The sequence below is a fragment of the Anomaloglossus baeobatrachus genome, chromosome 10 (genome assembly GCF_048569485.1).
Source record: "Anomaloglossus baeobatrachus isolate aAnoBae1 chromosome 10, aAnoBae1.hap1, whole genome shotgun sequence".
In the NCBI taxonomy this organism is placed as follows: domain Eukaryota; kingdom Metazoa; phylum Chordata; class Amphibia; order Anura; family Aromobatidae; genus Anomaloglossus; species Anomaloglossus baeobatrachus.
Window position 1 is genome coordinate 142,061,457 of NC_134362.1, and position 22,247 is coordinate 142,083,703.

General features: G+C 47.5%; 1 protein-coding gene across 3 annotated transcripts in view; it reads right to left on the bottom strand.

Moving 5' to 3' along the window:
- Positions 1-19,464: 19,464 nt before the first annotated feature.
- Positions 19,465-22,247, bottom strand: part of MBTPS1 (membrane bound transcription factor peptidase, site 1) — a 124,895-nt gene continuing 122,112 nt past the window's right edge. For all 3 annotated transcript variants that reach the window (XM_075325698.1, XM_075325701.1, XM_075325699.1), the window contains one exon: positions 19,465-20,031. In XM_075325698.1, the coding sequence (XP_075181813.1) occupies positions 19,838-20,031 (194 nt within the window). In that variant the 3' untranslated portion in view covers positions 19,465-19,837. The remainder of the gene's footprint in view (positions 20,032-22,247) is intronic.

Below are 22,247 nucleotides of genomic sequence, written 5' to 3' on the forward strand. Positions count from 1 at the left end.
TTACCCCGGCGTTTTCCTTAGGCATGTGGACGGATTGGCTTTGTCGCGTTACCAATTCAATGCAGTGCTGAAGATGGCTTTAGCACGGGTGGGGGAGGAGCCAAGTGAGTACGGGTCTCACTCCTTCCGGATTGGGGCGGCAACGGAAGCCGCTAGGTGGGGTTTGAGTGAGGATTGTATCCGGCGGATTGGGAGGTGGGAGTCTTCCAGGTTTCGCTTGTACATTAGGCCTCACTTGGTAAGGTGATGGTTCGAGGGTGGGGGATTCCTTGTTTGCATTTTGATTCTGATATGTGATAATTTTTTTTTGTTCTGTTGCTGTTTTTATTCGTGGTCTTTGTATCTTGTAGGTCCATGCCTTGTGTGGATCCTCGGGCACTCCTATGTGTATTGGGGAGCGTTGCGGGCGGATGTTCGTCGTGACTTGGAGTGGCGGTGACGGAAGCCCGAGTAAAGTGGCTTGGAATTCGGGGCATGACCTGGGATAGAGTGCGCCCCGAGGTGGCTTATTATAGCCGCATGGATCGAGACCCGGATGTGTTGATTTTACATGTGGGGGGAATGATTTGGGAGTAAGGTCGGCGAGAGAATTAAAAAGGGACATAAAGCTGGACCTGTTACATTTGTGGAGGGCGTTCCCGGGCATTGTTATTGTGTGGTCGGATATCATAGCTCGGTCGCAGTGGCGTTTTGGTAGGTCGGTGAACCGTATCAACAGGGCTCGGAGCAAATTAAACCGGGCAATTGGCAGGTTTGTGGCGCGGAATGGTGGTTTGGTGGTGCGGCACAGAGAACTGGAGGAGTCCACGGAACAGTACCTAAGGCGAGATGGGGTCCATCTCACGGACGTGGGTTTAGATTTGTGGATGTTGGGATTGAGGGATGGTCTGGAGCAAGCGCTGGGGGTGTGGAGGGCCCGGGCCAAGTAAGGTGTCACGTGGCCAGTCTGTGGCGGGGTGATAGGTCCGTCTGAGAGGTTGGGAGTACCGACAGTCGGTTTGTTGGTACGAAGTCACTCAAGGGGAGTGGCTTCGGAGTGGATGGGAACTTGTGGGCGGAGGTCCTGCAGGTTCTGGGTGGGGATAATTAACGACGGAACGTTATTACCCCTCACCTCGGGCCGGTTGGTCACGGCCGAGGTGGTCCTCTGGGCCGGTTGGAGGTTACGGCCGGGGGGTTAAAAATGATGGTTTCCCTCTCGGATGGATCTATCGGTGGTTTTGGTTATAAGGGGGGTATATATGTATAAGGTTATGTTTAACAATGGGTGGCATGTTTGAGCCACGAGTTTGGTATACATATATACGGTTAAAATAAAGCTGTGGCCATTCCTGCAATAAAGTCGTGGTTATCGTCTTTATTTAAGTAAATATGGTACGGGGGGTGTGGAACCTGGTAACCTGCCTATCCCTTATAGATGCGTCAAGGTATTAATGACTGTTGATTGCGTTATTTAGAGGGCACACCAAATTTACACTGTTTTACAATCTGTACACTGACTGAGATACACAGTATCAAAGTGTCATATCTTGTGTTGTCCTATGAAAAGATATAATAACATACTTACAAAAATGTGAGGGGTGAACTCAATTTTTTGAAATACTGTACCTATCATTCAGTACGAAGAGAAAGGCATCTAATTGTTCTACAGCAGGACAATGACCCCAAAAAATAAAGCCAATATCATCAATTACTATCTCCAGAGTAAAGACAACAAGATGTTTTGGAGGTGATATGGCACCACAGAGTCCTGATCTCATCATTGAGTCTGTATCATGAGTGTCTTCCATCTTTGTGATAGTCATTATGATTCTGGAATCTGAGCTCCACATTAACTTGTATGGCTCTGTGTATTAAATGTATTTACTTTCTGTTGGTGCAGCAAGGGTTAATGTCATTTTCTCTGCTAGCAGCTCCTGGTTAATTCACCTCACATGCAGATGATTTGTGACCACTCCCATCTCCTTTAAATAGTCACATGATACTTCATCTGATGCCGAAAATAGAAAGAACACTCATTTTGTTTTGACTATGTTGGATGCAAGAAGCCTTATGGAGCTGCTGGCGTTTTGCTGTGATAGTTCTGCTGGCTGTTTTAAGCTGTGTTGTCTGCAGCCTTGGTGTTTGGTTATTGCAGTGGTGAGACTAGTGCTCTTGCCGGCCTACTCAGTAGCCAGGGTGAGTTTAGGTGGTGACCCTACTCCCATCTCCTTTCATTGTCACAGCGTGATATTCTGTCTGTGAATACATGTAGACACAGAAGAATGTACAGAAGTTGATATCCACAGAAGTTCTGTGGTTGGTTCTCCAAGATTCTTGAAACAACCTCCTCGCTAAGTCTCTTTAAAAACTATGTACAAGTACAGTGTAGGACTGGTCCAGCAGAAAGCAGACAAACCTGCGGTGGGACATCTCCCTTGCTTCTGTATGTCTGGAGCAAATACACTTTGGCTGAAGGACGGATCATCATTTAAGGTAGCACTGGAATCAATATTGAGTTAAGCAGTACTAACTTAATAAAACTCCCTGGGTTAGATCGATTTTACACTTGCGAGTGCCTTGCGTGTATCTCACACGAGTCTCACGTTGCATCACCCGGCATGGGCTCACATTCTCTTCACAGGAGCGGGTCAGTTGCATAGAGATGCATACAACCGACCCGCTCCTGTGAGGAGAGTGTGAGTCCATGCCGGGAGATACACACGAGGCACTCGCAAGTGTGACACCGGCCTTACCATAACACTTCCTTCTCCCTCACACAGACACACTTCTGTCTTCCTTGCTGTAAGGGGAGAGAGTGGGAGGGGCTCAGCAGGCTGCAGCTACACTGAGTAAAGCCTTTTTTTGTCCACTCCTCAACTCAGTTGAAAAGATTTTTGCATGTAAAGTATATATTTATTAGGTATATGTGTTTATTGCGCTACATGATCACGCTATCTAGTCTCCAGTCTACTTTTTTTTCCTTCTCTGCCACAAGTCACTCACTTTATGTGACCTTCACCACCTGCAGACTATCCATTCCTAACTGTTAGGGTACCTTCACACTTAGCGATGCAGCAGCGATCCGACCAGCGATCTGACCTGGTCAGGATCGCTGCTGCATCGCTACATGGTCGCTGGTGAGCTGTCAAACAGGCAGATCTCACCAGCGACCAGTGACCAGCCCCCAGCCAGCAGCGACGTGCAAGCGACGCTGCGCTTGCACGGAGCCGCCGTCTGGAAGCTGCGGAGACTGGTAACTAAGGTAAACATCGGGTATGGTTACCCGATGTTTACATTAGTTACCAGCGCACACCGCTTAGCTGTGTGTGCAGGGAGCAGGGAGCCGCGCACACTGAGCGCTGGCTCCTTGCTCTCCTAGCTGCTGTACACATCGGGTTAATTAACCCGATGTGTACAGCAGCTACATGTGCAGAGAGCCGGCAGCACAGGCAGCGTGAGAGCTGCGGAGGCTGGTAACTAAGGTAAATATCGGGTAACCACCTTGGTTACCCGATGTTTATCTTGGATACAGCTTACCTCAGCTGTCAGACGCCGGCTCCTGCTCCCTGCATTTGTCGCTCTCTCGCTGTCACACACAGCGATCTGTGTGTCACAGTGGGAGAGCGCCTTTGAAGAAAAAGAACCAGGGCTGTGTGTAACGAGCAGCGATCTCGCAGCAGGGGCCAGATCGCTGCTCATTGTCACACACAGCGAGATCGGTAATGAGGTCACTGCTGCGTCACAAAAAGCGTGACTCAGCAGCGATCTTGGCAGTGAGCTCGCTGTGTGTGAAGCACTCCTTACTCGCCAGGTCTTCACTGACTCGTTTAGAATGAACCATCTCTCTCCCTATCAACTAACCCTTCCCATTGTGGGCTAGTCCCAACACTTAACCACTACTTACACAGGAATTCACCAAATTATAGGGTAAGTGCCATACAACACTTTACTTACTGTATATTACATTACATATCACAGGAATACATTATAATACAACACATTACAATCCACATGGCACAATATTTACAAAAGATGCAAGACATTATTCAAATAACACCACACAACATGATTGGTATCTTCAGAGGCAGGAACACGACAGCAACAGTCCACTACTCTTACATTCTTCCCCTCTTTAATAATTGTCTTCCTCGACCATTCAGCAATATAGAAGACACCAATCCACATCACACAAAACACTTAATAACAAGAGTCACTATTCATGTTTTCGAGAGGGTGGATGTTGTCCTCTCCTTTTTTTGGTCAGCACAACCCTTGTCCTACTAGGTTAAGACCCTGTAAACATAGAGTTTACGTTTATTTTAAACAAAGGTCCTTAGGCCAACACAACAGGTAGCCCTCTCAGTCCTAGGGTACAGTCACTCTGGCTTTAACCCGGTTGGGAGATTGGATCGTCGATCCCTCCTTCACTCTTACAATAGTCCTCTGGCAAGGACACTGTCCATGATGGGCAAAGTACAGGGTGGATGGGGCAAAGTCCATAAAAGGGCATACTCCATAATAGGGCTGGGGAAACATGCATTGCTGGTTGGGCAAAGTCTAGGGCAAAAGGTGTAGAACCCTCTCATGGCTCAAAGTTCGTCAATCCAGACGAAGCTGGGGGGAGGAAGAGCAAAACAAAACATTGGCCGGCTGCAGCCAACAAAAAAAGTTCCAGATTCACCTGGTTCCTAGACTATTCAGCCATTCCCCCCAGACATCCAACTCCATTCTCCTTCTAAGTGTTTTTGAGGGTCGTTCGGGCTTTGGTGCCAATGATATGCCTGACCGAAAAAGGTCACAGGCTACTGTGCCACCTGGACCACAGCAGTCCCACAAGCAACCAAAATCACCTCCTGGACAGTTTCTTATGCATTAGTTGCACCTAGATCCAGTCTGCAATTATGATTTCATCACCGATGTTCTCATGTTTTGTCCACGGCTTCCACAGGATCCAGCCACTCAACCTGTCTGTGGGTCAGAGATCAGACTGACATGTGGGACTCAACTTCAGGCTCCGAGGGCCAAACAACACTCTCCACTGAGCCGAACGGTCATACCTCCTGAGGAATATTACCAGTTAGGCGACCTGTACTCGATGGATGAGCCTCTTCAACCCTTCCCATGGAAATTGTACCATGAGTCGATTCTCCTTTTACTTGTACTGGATAGACATTCTAGCTTTTTGCTCACTCGGCATATGGTGCTTTATTTTTCCTGTTTTCAGAGTGGAATCAACCCTGGGGTTCACAGGCTGCAGACAATATCCTCTCATTCTGCTCTGCCTTTTTGTTCCAGAAAAAGGCACCATCCAGAGTACACCTCGGTGGCCAGTTGTACAACTAGGCCTCAGACAGGATGGAGTCTCTTCTGGCTGGCCATCCCATTTTTCCAGGTCTTCAACCATTCTGCGCTGTCAAGATGCACCGGGCAGACTTTCTCCTTCCCCTTCGTCCGACAGGGGCAGACACTTTTTGACATGGGCTGGCATTTCCATGTGTGGCACTTTTCCTAAAGGACATAGCTTATCGAGGGCTGGACAGATCTTTGCGCTCTTCCACATATCCAACACCCACGATGGACGGAGTCCTCTTTTGATGCTGCGCCACCATCCTCCACCAATTTAAAGCTATACTCAGCTCCATCTTTAACGACACAACAGTTGCCATCTTCAATGTGCCGCACGCTTTCCCAGCAACACTTGGATTTTTCAATGGCAAAGTTTCATCTTGCTGCAGTAGTTTTGGGCGAGGAATTGACTCCACAATGCTACATGAAAGAACTGGTTTCAGCACAACCCAACGCTACAGTCTAAATCATTACCGTCACTTTCCATTGCAGTGGCTCTACGTCTAGCCTTTTTATAAGGGTGAGATATAGAAGTCACATCAGCACAGTGAGAGCAGAGCCTTAAGGCGGTGTTACACCTAACGATTTATCGTGCGATCGCACCCACCCCCGTCGTTTGTGCATCACGGGCAATTCATTGCCTGTGTCGCACAAAGTCGTTAAACCCCCGTCACACGTACTTACCTCCCTAACGACGTCACTTCTGGGCGGCGAACATCCTCATCCTGAAGGGGGAGGGATGTTCGGCACCACAGGGACGTCACACAGCGGCCGCCCAATAGAAGCGGAGGGGCGGAGATGAGCGGGACATAAACACCTCCTTCCTTCCTCATTGCCGGCGGGACGCAGGTAAGTTGTTGTTCGTCGTTCCCAGGGTGTCACACGTAGCGATGTGTACTGCCTTAAAAGGCGGCGTTACACAGTATGATATATCGTGCCATATGACGTCTGGGTCACGGAATTCGTGACGCACATCCGGCATCGTTAGAGATGTCGTACTGTGTGACACCTCCCAACGACTGTTAACGAGCAAAAATACTCACCTGATCGTTGCTCGTTGACACGTCATTCATTTCCATAATGTCGTTCCTCCTTCTGCGCGCCGGTTGTTTGTCGTTCCCGTGGCAGCACACATCGCTACGTGTGACACCCCGGGAACGACGAACAACAACTTACCTGCGTCTCGCCGGCAATGAGGAGAGAAGGAGGTGAGCAGGATGTTTACGTACCGCTCATCTCCGCCCTTCCGCTTCTATTGGGCGGCCGCTATGTGACGTCGCTGTGACGTCGAACGTCCCTCCCCCTTCAGGAAGAGGATGTTCGCCGCCCACAGCGACGTCGTCAGGGACAAGCATATGTGACGGGGCTTTAACGACTTTGTGCGACACGGGCAATGAATTGCCCGTGATGCACAAACGACGGGGGCGGGTGCGATCGCTCATGCGATTGCACGATAAATCGTTGCGTGTAACGCTGCCTTTACACTCTCTTGGAAAGAATCTACCACAGTAAGACTCCATTCACACGCCAGTTACAATTAATCTGTTACCTTGAAGGTTAGGGCCCTGACCACTAGAGTCCCAACCTCCAGTTTCTATTGTCTGGGACTGCTTTGTTTGATGGTCTGTAGATTTCACGTTGATCTCACTTCGTCTCGGTCAACACTCAAGGATCACGCTATCTCGTCTCCAGTCTTTTTTGTTTACTTCACTGCCACAAGTCATCCTCTTTATGCGACCTTCACAAACTTCTGACTCTCCATCCGAAACTTTAACTTGCTTAGTACATCATATTACATTACAATCCACGACACAATATTTACAAATGACAAAAGACATTATTCACATTACACTACACAATGCGATTGGTGTCGTCGGGGGTAGGAACCCTACTCTTAGGCTGGGGGTTACACGTAGCGATGCACCAACGATCCCACCAGCGATCCGACCTGGCAGGGATCGTTGGTGCGTCGCTACATGGTCGCTGGTGAGCTGTCAATCAGGCAGATCTCACCAGCGACTCCTGTAACGATGTTGTGCTTGGTAACCAGGGTAAATATTGGGTAATTAAGCAAAGTGCTTGCTTGGTTACCCGATATTTACCCTGGTTACCAGCGTATACCGCTTACAGGATGCCCGCGCTGGCTCCCTGTATACGTAGCTAGGGTACACATCGGGTTACTAAGCAAAGCGCTTTGCTTAGTTACCCGATATTTACCCTGGCTACGTGTGCAGGGAGCCAGCGCTGGCAACCTGTAAGCAGCGTACGCTGGTAACCAGGGTAAATATTGGGTAACCAAGCAAAGCACTTTGCTTAGTTACCCGATATTTACCCTGGTTACCAGCGTACGCTGCTTACACATAGTCGGTGCTCGTTGGTCTCCCGCAGTCAAACACGCCAATGCGTGTTGCACAGCGGGAGACCAACGAGCAAAAAATTAACCAGAACAGTGTGTAACGATCAGAGATTTCACAGCAAGGGCCAGGTCGCTGCTTAGTGTCACACACAGCGAGATCGCTGATTAAGTCACTGGTGCGTCACAAAACCTGTCACTCAGCAGTGATCTCGCCAGCGATCTTGCTATGTGAGAAGTACCCCTTACATGTGTACGGTGTGGAAGCACTTGTATTCATTTATAATGTGTGTATGTATATCAGTGTGAGTGAGGAAGCCCTCATTCACTAAGGGGTGACATGGGTGGTGGGGAGGGAGTTAAGGGTGACTAGGGGTCCCCTTCCTACAACATCCATATCATCACTTTTTGCATGCAGTTTTAGCTGCCCATTTTACCCTATGCAATGCAAAGGGTTAAATCCACAGTGAAAACTGTCACAAGGAATTGATGTGAAGTGGAATTATTACATTGCACTGCAATTATTTGAGATGCTGTATGTGACAGAGATTTAGTGTTTGCACTGTAACTGCGTGTAAATGGTGATTCCATGTGCAGTTCACCATGAGACTGACCTGTCCTAGGGGAGAATCTCAGCAGATTATTTACTGAATGTAAATTGTGTAAATTATTACAATATCCATTATTGAAGACCAAACCTTTAGTAGACACACTACCCTGAGGGAACAGGGACGGTGCTATACGTGCGGTTTCTGTGACCTCTGACCTAAGGCCTCATTCAGATGTCCATTTCCTCATACGTATTCTATCCATGTTTTTCACAGACAGATCACATATCCATTATATTCTATGGGGCTGTTTACATCTCTGTCTTTTTGCGGACCATATTTGCACCGCAAAATTACTTAATCTCATGCACACAATGCTTATTTTTGACCTGCAGATTTGCTGCAGATTTCACTCATACTACTGTGTTTTTCCAAAAGGCACGGTCATACTTTTTTTTGCCCCAAAAAAAGTGCTAAGGCTCATTTTTGGAGTAGGTCTTATTCTTGGAGAAACATGGTTGGGGTTAAGTTTACCCTCCCCAAAAAAGCAGACTTCCCCCTTCACAGGAAACTCATACTAACCAGATCCCCGACGTCTGGCCGACACTCACATACATCAGATCACACACACATCTCAGATCACACACACAATCGTCGATCAGATCATGCACACACAAACATCAGATGTCACACATGTACACACACTCACAAGTCACTCACCACATGCGGCGGTACAGAATGGATCGGCCGCAGGCAAAGATGGGTCGCAGTGCAGTGGAACGCATGGAGAACTTGGCAGTGGAACGCATCACAGGCCCTGTAAGCATTCCATCTGCAGGTCCTTGCGCTCCACCGCAATGCGTTTCAGGATCCTGCCGGCCAGAAGAAATCGGTATTGCTGGATGTGGTGAGTGTGTGTGTGCGATCTGATGTGTGCGGGGGTGCAATTACTGCAGGTCCTACCGCTCGGCGTCAGGTGAGAATGATTGCGGGTGTCCACTGTCTGTAATGAAGTGTCCTGCAGTATCTAACTTTTTTAGCTGCACAGACACTTCATTACTGAACTGCAACCAGGGCTTATTTTCGGGGTAGGGCTTATATTTAAGCCTTGCTCTGAAACTACTGAAAATCCCTGCTGGGGCTTATTTTTGGGGGAGGTCTTATTTTTGGAAAAACCAAGGTAACAAATGGAAAAAAATCTGCACCACAAAGGCATGTAAAAAAGGTGTAAAAAATAAAAGCGCCTATTTTACACAGCGCTTTTCCTGCCAATAGGTGCAGATACAGTGCCTTGCGAAAGTATTTGGCCCCCTTGAATTTTTCAACCTTTTGCCACATTTCAGGCTTCAAACATAAAGATAAAAATGTTAATGTTATGGTGAAGAATCAACAAAAAGTGGGACACAATTGTGAAGTTAAACGAAATTTACTGCTTATTTTAAACTTTTATAAAAAAAATAAATAACTGAACATTGGGGCGTGCAATATTATTTGTGCCCGTTAAGTTAATACTTTGTAGCGCCACCTTTTGCTGCGATTACAGCTGCAAGTCACTTGGGGTATGTGTCTATCAGTTTTGCACATCAAGAGACTGAAAATCTTGCCCATTATTCCTTTGTAAACAGCTCGAACTGAGTGAGGTTGGATGGAGAGTGTTTGTGAGCAGCAGTTTTCAGCTCTTTCCACAGAATCTTGATTGGATTCAGGTCTGGACTGTGATTTGGCCACTCTAACACCTGGATACGTTTATTTGTGAACCATTCTATTGTAGATTTTGCTTTATGTTTGGGATCACTGTCTTGTTGGAAGATGAATCTCTGTCCCAGTCTCGGGTCTTTTGCAGACTCCAACAGGTTTTCTTCAAGAATGGTCCTGTATTTGTTCCATCCATCTTCCCATCAATTTTAACCATCTTCCCTGTCCCTGCTGAAGAAAAGCAGGCCCAAACCATGATGCTGCCACCACTATGTTTGACAGTGGGGATGGTGTGTTCAGGGTGATGAGCTGTGTTGCTTTTATGCCAAACATATCGTTTGGCATTGTGCCCAAATAGTTCAATTTTGGTCTCATCTGACCAGAGCACCTTTTTCCACTTTTGGTCTGTCTCCTAGGTGGCTTGTGGCAAGCTTTAAACAACACTTTTTATGGATATCTTTGAGAAATGGCTTTCTTCTTGCCACTCTTTCATAAAGGCCAGATTTGTGCAGTGTACGACTGATTGTTGTCCTATCCACAGACTCTCCCACCTCAGCTGTAGATCTCTGCAGTTCATCCAGAGTGATCATGGGCCTCTTGGCTGCATCTCTGATCAGTCTTCTCCTTAAGATAAAAGTTCGGATGGACGTCTGGGTCTTGGAAGATTTGCAGTGGTATGATACTCCTACCATTTCAAAAGGATTGCTTGCACAGTGCTCCTTGGGATGTTTACAGTTTTGGAAAGCTTTTTGTAACCAAATCCGGCTTTAGGCTATCTGCGCACATTGCGTATATACATGCAGTTACGCTGCGCTTTGTAGCGCAGCGTAACTGCATGCGTCCTGCGTCACCTGCACAGTCTATGGAGATTGTGCAGGGGACGTGCACACGTGGCATTTTAGAGCGCAGCGCTTCGGCTACTGCCGAAGCGCTGCGTAAAAAGAAGTGACATGTCACTTCTTCCGTGCGCTTTGCCGGCAGCTCCTGCTCTGTCTATGGGAGAAGCTGCAGGCAGAGCGCATGGAATCGGCTTCACTACGGACATTTCTGCAGCGATTTAAAGCGCACATGTGCTCTTCAGATCGCTGCAGAAAGTTCTGCAGTGAACTGTACGCAACGTGCGCACATAGCCTTAAACTTCTCCACAACAGTATCATGGACCTGCCTGTTGTGTTCCTTGGTATTCATGATGCTCTCTGTGCTTTAAACAGGACACTGAGACTATCACAGAGCAGTTGGATTTATACAGAGAATGGATTACACACAGGTGGATAATATTTATCATCATCAGTCATTTAGGACAACATTGGATCATTCAGAGATCCTCAATGAACTTCTGGAGTGAAGTTTGCTGCACTGAAAGGGGACAAATAATATTGTACGCCCCAATTTTCAGTTTTTTATTTTTAAAAAAAAAGTTTAAAACAAGCAATAAATGTCATTTAACTTCACAATTGTGTCCCACTTGTTGAATCTTTATCATATAAACCGTGATAGACGTCCGAGCAGGGGCGCCATTACGTAACCTAGGGTGCCGACCTCCGCAGGCTAGGCAGGGAGAAGTGTTAGGGTGTTGACCACTCCCATTCTGCACTGCAGCACTTTTCTATTTATTTGTATGTATGTGTATATGTGTATATATATATATATATATATATATATATATATATATATATATATATATATATATATATATATATATATATATATATATATATATATATATATATATGTGTGTGTATGTTTTTTCATTTTGGGATATCTATTTTAATCTAAATTAATTAAGTGAATTTTTAAAGTGTTTTTTCCACGGTTTACAGTATATGATCCCTTAATAAATATTTATGACGTTTTTTTCTTGATTCTTTATCATAACATAAAAAAATGTATCTTTATGTTTGAAGCCTGAAATGTGGGAAAAGGTTGGAAAATTCAAGGGGGCCAAATACTTTCGTAAGGCACTGTATTTCTGCTATAATTTCTCAAGGTGTGCACACACCCTTATGAATATGTCAATTTTTTTTATCTGGGTCAGAAACATCCATACAGGTCTATTGTACTTATCTGTATGCTGACTAATATTTTAGCATTATACCAATTGATCTGCTGTATTATTGGGCAGGTAGAGGATTGTGAGTCCATTCTATTAGAAACGCACCCTTTGTAATGTACAGATGTTTCGTGCTTTGTCTTTTTCTGATATGTATTAATACATTTTGGAAGGCTATTATGCAGGATGCTTTTATTACTGATCCCTAAATTTCTTGCTTTATGTACATATTTCTGCAATAATGAATGGTGTGCACATCCAGCACGAACACTGGTGACTGCACACTGTGATCAGAACCTTTCTAGAGCTGCAGTTTCCATGTTAGGCAAAGCATGTAACAGTAGATAGAGATTTATTTAATTCTGTTACTGTCTTGTTTTTGTAGTGCTTCTACTTTTTGCAGCTTTCCAGCATGGTCTACATCAGATTCGTTAGTTCCTACTTGCCCATACACATGGAGGTAACCCAGAGAGCTGCTTCAGTTCAGTTAGCTTCTCAATGTACGAGATATGCCTTAATATGGCTCATGGGCAGATATAACAATGGCCATTTTCGTATGCTAAGTATCTCAATTTTTCATAGATTTTCTTAAGCAGTAATGCATGTCTATATTCTTGCATTCATTGTTTGCATACTTTAGCATTTCAGAGTGCAGCTGTTTTTTATTATATGTAATGTGTGTGAATGGCCCAGTCACAATCCAGACCTAAATCCCATTGAGAATCTGGGACAAGACTTAAAAATTGCTGCTCACAGATGCCTTCTTGTAATCTCACTGAGCAAAAGCTAGTTTGCAGGAAAAAAAAAAAGGGAATTTTGTTTACTTACCGTAAATTCCTTTTCTTCTAGCTCCTATTGGGAGACCCAGACAATTGGGTGTATAGCTACTGCCTCCGGAGGCCACACAAAGTATTACACTTTAAAAAGTGTAACCCCTCCCCTCTGCCTATACACCCGCCCGTGGACCACAGGCTCCTCAGTTTTGGTGCAAAAGCAGGAAGGAGAAAACTTATAAATTGGTCTAGGGTAAATTCAATCCGAAGGATGTTCGGAGAACTGAAGACCATGAACCATAAGAACAATTCAACATGAACAACATGTGTACACAAAAGAACAACCAGCCCGAAGGGCACAGGGGCGGGTGCTGGGTCTCCCAATAGGAGCTAGAAGAAAAGGAATTTACGGTAAGTAAACAAAATTCCCTTTTTCTTTGTCGCTCCATTGGGAGACCCAGACAATTGGGACGTCCAAGAGCAGTCCCTGGGTGGGTAAAAGAATACCTCAATCGAAAGAGCCGAAAAACAGCCCCCTCTTACAGGTGGGCAACCACCGCCTGAAGGACTCGCCTACCTAGACTGGCGTCAGCCGACGCATAGGTATGCACTTGATAGTGCTTCGTGAAAGTGTGCAGACTAGACCACGTAGCTGCCTGACACACCTGCTGAGCCGTCGCCCGGTGCCGCAAAGCCCAGGACGCACCTACAGCTCTGGTAGAATGGACTTTCAACCCTGAAGGAAGTGGAAGCCCAGAAGAATGGTAGGCCTCGAGAATCGGTTCCTTGATCCACCGAGCAAAGGTTGACTTGGAGGCCTGAGAGCCCTCACGCTGGCCAGCGACAAGGACAAAGAGCGCATCTGAACGGCGCAGGGGCGCCGTGCGAGACACGTAGAACCGGAGTGCTCTCACTAGATCCAAAGAGTGCAAATCCTTTTCACACTGCTGAATTGGATTAGGGCAAAAGGAAGGCAAGGAGATATCCTGATTTAGATGAAAAGGGGATACCACCTTAGGGAGAAATTCCGGGAAAAACCAGGAAGGGAGCTTTGCATGACAGCGCTGCAAGCTCAGACACTCTCCGAAGAGACGTGACTGCCACTAGGAAGGCCACCTTCTGCAAAAGACGGGAGAGAGAGACATCCCGCAGTGGCTCAAAAGGCGGCTTTTGAAGAGCCGTCAGGACCCTGTTAAGGTCCCAAGGTTCCAACGGACGTTTGTAAGGTGGGACTATGTGGCAGACCCCCTGTAGGAACGTGCGGACCTGCGGAAGCCTGGCTAGACCCTTTTGAAAAATCACGGAGAGCTCTGACACTTGGCCCTTGATAGAGCCGAGGGACAAACCCTTGTCCACTCCAGATTGAAGGAATGAAAGGAATGTGGGTAAGGCAAACGGGCCATGGAGGAAAACAGTTATTAGCGCACCAGGATAGGAAGATTTGCCAAGACCTGTAATAGATCTTGGCGGACGTTGGCTTCCTGGCCTGTCTCATGGTGGCAATGACATCCTGAGATAACCCTGAAGACGCTAGGAGCCATGACTCAATGGCCACACAGTCAGGTTGAGGGCCACAGAATTCAGATGGAAAAATGGACCTTGTGACAGCAAGTCTGGGCGGTCTGGAAGTGCCCACGGTTGACCCACCATGAGATGCCACAGATCCGGATACCACGACCGCCTCGGCCAGTCTGGAGCGACGAGAATGGCGTGACGGCAGTCGGACCTGATCTTGCGTAGTACTCTGGGCAGCATTGCCAGAGGGGGAAACACATACGGCAGTCGGAACTGCGACCAATCCTGCACTAACGCGTCCGCCGCCAGAGCTCTGTGATCCTGAGACCGTGCCATGAAGGCTGGGACCTTGTTGTTGTGCCGTGACGCCATGAGATCGACGTCCGGCGTTCCCCAGCGGCGACAGATCTCCCAAAACACGTCTGGGTGAAGAGACCATTCCCCCGCGTCCATGCCCTGACGACTGAGAAAATCTGCTTCCCAGTTTTCTATGCCCAGGATGTGAACTGCGGAGATGGTGGAGCCTGTGTCTTCCACCCACTGCAGAATCCGCCGGACTTCCTGGAAGGCCAGACGACTGCGAGTGCCGCCTTGGTGATTGATGTAGGCGACGGCAGTGGCGTTGTCCGACTGGATTCGGATCTGCCTGCCCTCCAGCCACCGATGGAAAGCTAATAGGGCTAGATATACTGCCCTTATCTCCAGAATATTGATCTGAAGGGACGATTCTGTCGGAGTCCAGGTTCCTTGAGCCCTGTGGTGGAGAAAAACCGCTCCCCAACCTGACAGGCTCGCGTCCGTGGTGACCACAGCCCAGGTTGGGGGTAGGAATGATCTTCCTCCCGACAGAGATGTGGGTAGGAGCCACCACTGAAGTGATGTTTTGGTTGCGAGGGAAAGAGACGTTCTTGTCGAGGGAAGCCGCACTCTTGTCCCATTTGCGGAGAATATCCCATTGGAGTGGCCGTAGATGAAATTGTGCAAACGGCACTGCCTCCATAGCTGCCACCATCTTCCCCAGGAAGTGCATGAGGCGCCTTAAGGGGTGTGATTGACTCCGAAGAAGTGATTGCACCCCTGCCTGCAGAGAAAGCAGTTTGTCCCGCGGTAGCTTGACTAACGCTGGCTGTGTGTGAAACTCCATCCCAAGGTAAGTCAGTGATTGGGTTGGTGTCAACTTGGATTTCGGGAAGTTGATGATCCGCCCGAACTGCTGGAGAGTCGCCAGAGCGACGGTAAGGCTTTGTTGACACGCCACCCGAGAAGGGGCCCTAACTAGGAGATCATCCAAGTAGGGGATCACCGAGTGGCCCTGAGAGTGTAGGACCGCCACGACGGATGCCATGACTTTGGTGAAAACCCGTGGGGCTGTCGCCAGGCTGAAGGGCAATGCGACGAACTGGAGGTGTTCGTCCCCGATGGCGAAACGCAGGAAACGTTGATGTTCGGGTGCGATCGGCACATGGAGATAAGCATCCTTGATGTCGATCAATGCCAGGAAGTCTCCTTGTGACAACGAGGCGATGACTGAGCGGAGAGATTCCATCTGAAACCGTCTGGTTCTCACATGTCTGTTGAGTAGCTTGAGGTCCAGAACGGGACGGAATGCCCCGTCCTTTTTGGGCACTACGAACAAGTTGGAGTAAAAGCCGCGACCACGTTCCTGAGGGGAAACGGGGATCACAACACCTTCTGACTTCAGAGCGTCCACTGCCTGAAAAAGTGCATCGGCCTGAGCGGGGGGCGGGGAGGTTCTGAAGAAACGAGCCGCAGGACGTGAGCTGAACTCTATCCTGTAACCCTGAGACAGAATGTCTCTCACCCATCGGTCTTGAACATGTGGCCACCAGGCGTCTCCAAAGCGGGAGAGCCTGCCACCGACCGAGGATGCGGCTAGGGGAGGCTGAGAGTCATAAGGAGGCAGTCTTGGAGGCAGTGCCTCCTGCGGCCTTTTGGGGGCGTGACTTGGACCGCCACGCATAGGAGTTCCTCTGGCCTTTCTCCGGCCTGTTGGACGAGGAGGATTGTGGCTTGGCGGAGGGACGAAAGGACCGAAACCTTGATTGTATTTTTTGTTGCGGAGGCTGCTTAGGTCTGGACTGGGGTAAGGAGGATTCCTTTCCCTTGGATTCCTTAATAATCTCATCCAATCGTTCGCCAAATAAACGGTCACCAGAAAAAGGCAGACCAGTTAAGAACCTTTTGGAAGCAGAGTCTGCTTTCCATTCGCGCAGCCACATGGCCCTGCGGACTGCCATGGAGTTAGCTGATGCTACAGCCGTTCGGCTAGCGGAGTCCAGGACGGCGTTCATGGCGTAGGACGAAAAGGCAGATGCCTGGGAAGTCAAAGACAAAACATGCGGAGCAGAATTCCGTGTGACAGCATTAATCTCAGCCAGACAAGCCAAGATCGCTTGGCGAGCCCACACAGCGGCAAAGGCCGGGGCGAAAGACGCGCCCGTGGCCTCATAGATGGACTTCACCAAGAGCTCTCTCTGTCTGTCAGTGGCATCCTTCAGGGATGAGCCATCTGCAACAGACAACGGATCTAGCAGCCAATTTGGAGACTGGCGGATCCACCTTGGGAGAGTGATGTAACCCCTCCCTGATCAAAAAACGTATTTCGCGTACGCTTGGGGAACCGAAACTGGTGTTTCTCCTGCTGAGAAGCCGACTCCTCCACAGGAGGAGGCGGGGGAGAGAGATCCAACATCTGGTTGATGGATGAGATAAGATCATTTACTAAGGCATCCCCCTCAGGTGTATCAAGGTTAAGGGCGAAGTCAGGGTCAGAGCCCTGAGCTCCCACATCCGCCTCATCTTCCTGAGAGTCCTCCGAGCAGCGTGAGGAAGACGGGGAAGAGTCCCAGCGAGACCGCTTTGCCGGTCTGGGACTGCGGTCCGGGCAGGAGTCCTCCGCCTGAGACCTAGGGGCCAACCTGGGAGCGCGCTGCGGCGCAGACCGAGAGGGGCCTGGAGGAGACAAGCTAACAGGAACCGGGGCCTGTGAAGGGTCCGGTCTGGATTGCAATGCCTCCAGGAGCCTAGAAGACCATTTGTCCAAAGACTGTGCCATGGATTGAGAAAGGGACTGAGAGAGTTTCTCAGCAAAAGAGGCCAACCCCTGTGACTCTGTCCCTGCATGTTCAGGGGGGTCTACCTGAGCCGAGGGGCCCACCAGTGCCCGAGGCTCCGGCTGAGCAAGCGTGGCAGGAGTCGAACACTGCTCACAGTGAGGGTACGCGGATCCCGCAGGCAACATAGCCCCACAAGAGGTACAGGCCGCGAAAAAAACCTGTGCCTTAGCAGTTTTACTCCTTGTGGACGACATGCTGTTGTCTCCTAGGAGAGTGACCAACTGAGGGTATATAGGGACCAAGGTATACGGACTGACCGAATACATACATACATACATACATACATACATAGTTTATTCAATAGATTATATACACACACACACACACACACACACACACACACACCCCAGGGGGGCCAGCACCGGGTGACCGGTGTGGCTTACCGACCGCTAACGAGCGGTGTGTCCTCCAGATTCCCTGCCTTGGATCCCCCGGAGCTGCTGAGCTGTTCACTGAGAAGCATCCACCGGCAGAATGTCAGAAAATGGGCGCCGGAGCTCTCAAGGGAGGAGTGGAGCAGAGGGCGGCGCCAGCCAAGAGCGGGAATCTGGGGTCCCCACAGTGGTCAGTGAGGGGGGAGAAAGACATGCAGGATGTTCCAGCCCTCACACCCGACGTCATGCCGGAGAACCCGCCCTTTCCCCTGACAGGCAGGCCCGGGGGCGGGATTTTTGCGACTAGGCCGCGGTGAAGCCGGGGACTAAATTTGAGGCCGCACCCGACAAGCAGGCACGGTCGGCGCAGAAGTCCACCGGCCTCCTCAATTTTAAAAGTACCGCGGCTCCCGGGAAGAAGGTGCGCTCTCTGTACGATCCGACAGGGATACAGAGTACCTTTAAGTTGCAGGGCCCGGTCCCTGGGGTTGAAGAGGCTCCGGTCTGGCAGGTTCCCTCAGGGGCTGCGGATGGAGCACTGTCCCAGCAAATGGAAGACCGCTCAGGATCCCACTTCTCCCAGAGCCGCATAAGGGATGGTGAAGGAGACGGCATGTGGCTCCAGCCTCCGTACCCGCAATGGGTATCTCAACCTTAACAACACCGCCGACATAGTGGGGTGAGAAGGGAACATGCCGGGGGCCCCATCGGGGTCCTCTTTTCTTCCAACCGACATAACTATGTATGAGAATGCATGAGTGGATGTGTGCCTCCTTCCACACAAAGCATAAAACTGAGGAGCCCGTGGTCCACGGGAGGGTGTATAGGCAGAGGGGAGAGGTTACACTTTTTAAAGTGTAATACTTTGTGTGGCCTCCAGAGGCAGAAGCTATACACCCAATTGTCTGGGTCTCCCAATGGAGCGACAAAGAAAAATAAATTCATCTATTTCTGAAGTGAACCTCAGCCTGATAAAATTAATTTTAAGTTATTGAGAAACAAGTAATGGTTCTCTAGATCCAGACCACAAGATAAGCACAGGAAGAGGTTTGCATAAGAAGGGGCAGAGAAGATCCCCATCGCAGTCCCCATGAGCTTGTTGTGGAAGTACTTACCATGGGAAAGGAAATTGTGATAAACCTAAATCTGTTCATCACCTGGATTATCAAAATATATCACTCTAGATCTCCATGTATTCCATTCGCGCCGACTTCACACTCAGGAGAGAGGCTGTTGCATAATTATTCAAAAATCAATGGATGCCAAAATAGTATCCCTAGCCAAGACAATTACATTCCAATTTAAACAAGAAAGCCACTGTGTCTTTAATGTAGGATGGTAAAGCCAGAATAAATGGACACTATCAGGTAAACAGATGGGTATTTTAGCTAACAGAATTGATCTCAGATACAATAGGACGCCCCCTTGGAGGCGGGAAGGGGGGGTGCGCTGAGTGCCTAGTGAACATTCAGCAGAGCGCAGAAGTGAGGGAAGATAATAGGCATACACATACACATAAGGCCTTTTTTCCAGGACATTACGTGTTTGGGCCAATAAGTGAGGATTAAAAAAATCTTATAAAAATTTTTTTTATAAATCTTGGCCAAAGGCAAACTGTAAAAAACAAACATGTAACATCCCCCCCCTTTCCCAACATAAGTGAAAAGACATGTGTACTAGACCAGTAGGGGGACAGTACATTGTACTTTATTACAAGCTGCTTTATTGAAAACAAAATCCACCAGTAAAGATGGAATCATGATCAAAATTACAAAAACATATATAAAAATAAAAGTCACCGATTTGGGGGTAAACATCTGTTTTAAAATGACACGTGTGGATTTGGTTTGCTGAGCACAAATCTTATGATATTGCATTTGCCCCATAGTCCCTTTTTGGTAGTAAGAATCCCTTAAATAAAAAAGGGATTTATTTTACATAATAAATATATAAAAAGAAGCAAATCCTACCAATGTCCAGTTTGGTCAGAGAAAGAACCTAGAATAAGAGTGTTTCAGAGCTCAGATCGCCATCTTTGGGAACAGACAGCACATCAGCCATAGCTCAGACAGATGGAGTCTTTGGTTGGTGGAACGGTTGAATAATCTGGGGTCGTTTGACTCGAGGCTTCCGTCTTTTAGGTTTGCTCTTTGCTTTGATTTGTACCACAAAAAAAGCCAGTACCACCATAGCGCCAAGAAACGCGAAGACTGGAATGGTCTGCCCCACATCCTGGTTATAACGTCCGGGCATAATGCCTGTCAGAAAAACATAGGCCATTAATTACTAATATATACTTCTTTATTCCTCCACAGGGAAACAGTCTTAAGTTCCGCATTAAAATTAGGTGTGTCACACGCAAAAGGCAAGGTGTGCCTCATGACTGCCTTAGTCCTCAAATATTATTTGACAGCTAAGAAAAAAAAAAAGGGCTATCCAAACTCCAGAGCCAAATATCACAATACAGGTTCTGTAAACCAGACGTTCATTCTATAATTCCCAGGTATGTGAAGGTCTGTCGACCTGTATCTGCTCAATCCTACCTATACTGTGTTTTGTAGCGATACCAGGATTGTATGAAGAGTTTAAGGCAAATTGCTAAAAGTTACTGGATTAGGATAAGTTGACAGTGGTTTTATATTTTTTATTACTAGCACCAATTCTCCTGCATTTGCCTGCAAGCCTTCACCTCTACAGTACAAGTATGGCAATGGTTGGACAACTTCCGAACAATTCTTTACTAGATGACAGATCGTTCCATCTACTCTAACACATTTCTAAGTCAATAAAACATGTATGACAAGTTTGGAAAAAACGGTTATTAATCCAAATTAGCCTTCAGTATACTTTGGAAAGGATGTTCTCCCAGACCGAGTCTCTAGTCCACAAAATCTGCTGAAAGTGTAAAGCCCTGCCAACTTTAGAGTCAGTGTTAGGGACTGATGTTCTTATCTTGTTATATTTCACATAAGTGACCACACACACACGTACGTACAAATTATATATACCCGTATGTGCGCGCATATACACACATACACGTATGTGCGCACATATACACGTATGTGCGAGCATATACACACATACACGTATGTGCGCGCATACACACATACACGTATGTGCGTATGTACGGGGGTACTTAGGCTGCTTTGCACTATTCTGAGCCATGCTCATTGGGAAAGGTTAAAATATACCCATATGGCAAATTTTCAAAGAAGGAAAAACGTTTTCTTCAGGGAAGCAGTATAAATTAAGAGAAAAATAAAATAAAGTAAATAAGTGAAAAATGGCCACTACCATGTCACCGGTTAAATTTAATATTATGGAATGTGGAATAAGGAACAGCGGCTGCAGAGCTGAAGACTTTCTTTAAGGATAACCTACGTTTCACTGCTAATGTCCTGAAAAATTTAAGTTTTTCTATGCAGGGAAAAAAGTACACCCCCCCACCAAATATCTGTTAATGCTTGAGTTTGTCCAATTATAAGCAAGGGGTATCAATCATGGGAGAAACACACACACACACGCCCTCCTGCCGTCACTGATCTCTACTAGTGATGAGTTAGCACTACAACGCTCGGCACCCATAAAGGCAGCCACTCGGACAGGCTCAACTTGTGTACTGCGTATAATGGATGTCAATGCTCTAGTGTTTTCCCCAAAAATCTCCAGGAAAAAAAAGGTTTGTGTTCCCCAATGACTTCCATTATACGCTGTACACAAGTAAAGCCCGTCTGACTGCTCATTACGAGTAGTGAAGCATGGTAGTGCTCTCACTGATCTCTACAGCTACCGTGTAAAGACAGCAGAGGAGGGCAACATCCTTTTCTTCCAAGGATCATGTCTCCTACTTAATGGTCAACCTCATCAGGAAAAGAAGTACACCCTTCCTGGAGAAAAAAAAAATCTATTAGCATCCAACTGCACTTAGTAACAGATTAGAACCTAAACTGTACAAGCCATCTCTGCAATCAAGAGGTAGTTAAAAAAAACACCCCACCCCCCCCCCCCCCCCAAAAAAAACAAAAAAAACCACCCACATTTTACTATTTTCAAACTGGTGAAAAGAAGGGAATTTTGTTTACTTACCGTAAATTCCTTTTCTTCTAGCTCCAATTGGGAGACCCAGACAATTGGGTGTATAGGCTATGCCTCCGGAGGCCGCACAAAGTATTACACTAAAAGTGTAAAGCCCCTCCCCTTCTGCCTATACACCCCCCGTGCTCCCACGGGCTCCTCAGTTTTGGTGCAAAAGCAAGAAGGAGGAAAAAAAATTATAAACTGGTTTAAAGTAACTTCAATCCGAAGGAATATCGGAGAACTGAAACCATTCAACATGAACAACATGTGTACACAAAAAAACAGGGGCGGGTGCTGGGTCTCCCAATTGGAGCTAGAAGAAAAGGAATTTACGGTAAGTAAACAAAATTCCCTTCTTCTTTGTCGCTCCATTGGGAGACCCAGACAATTGGGACGT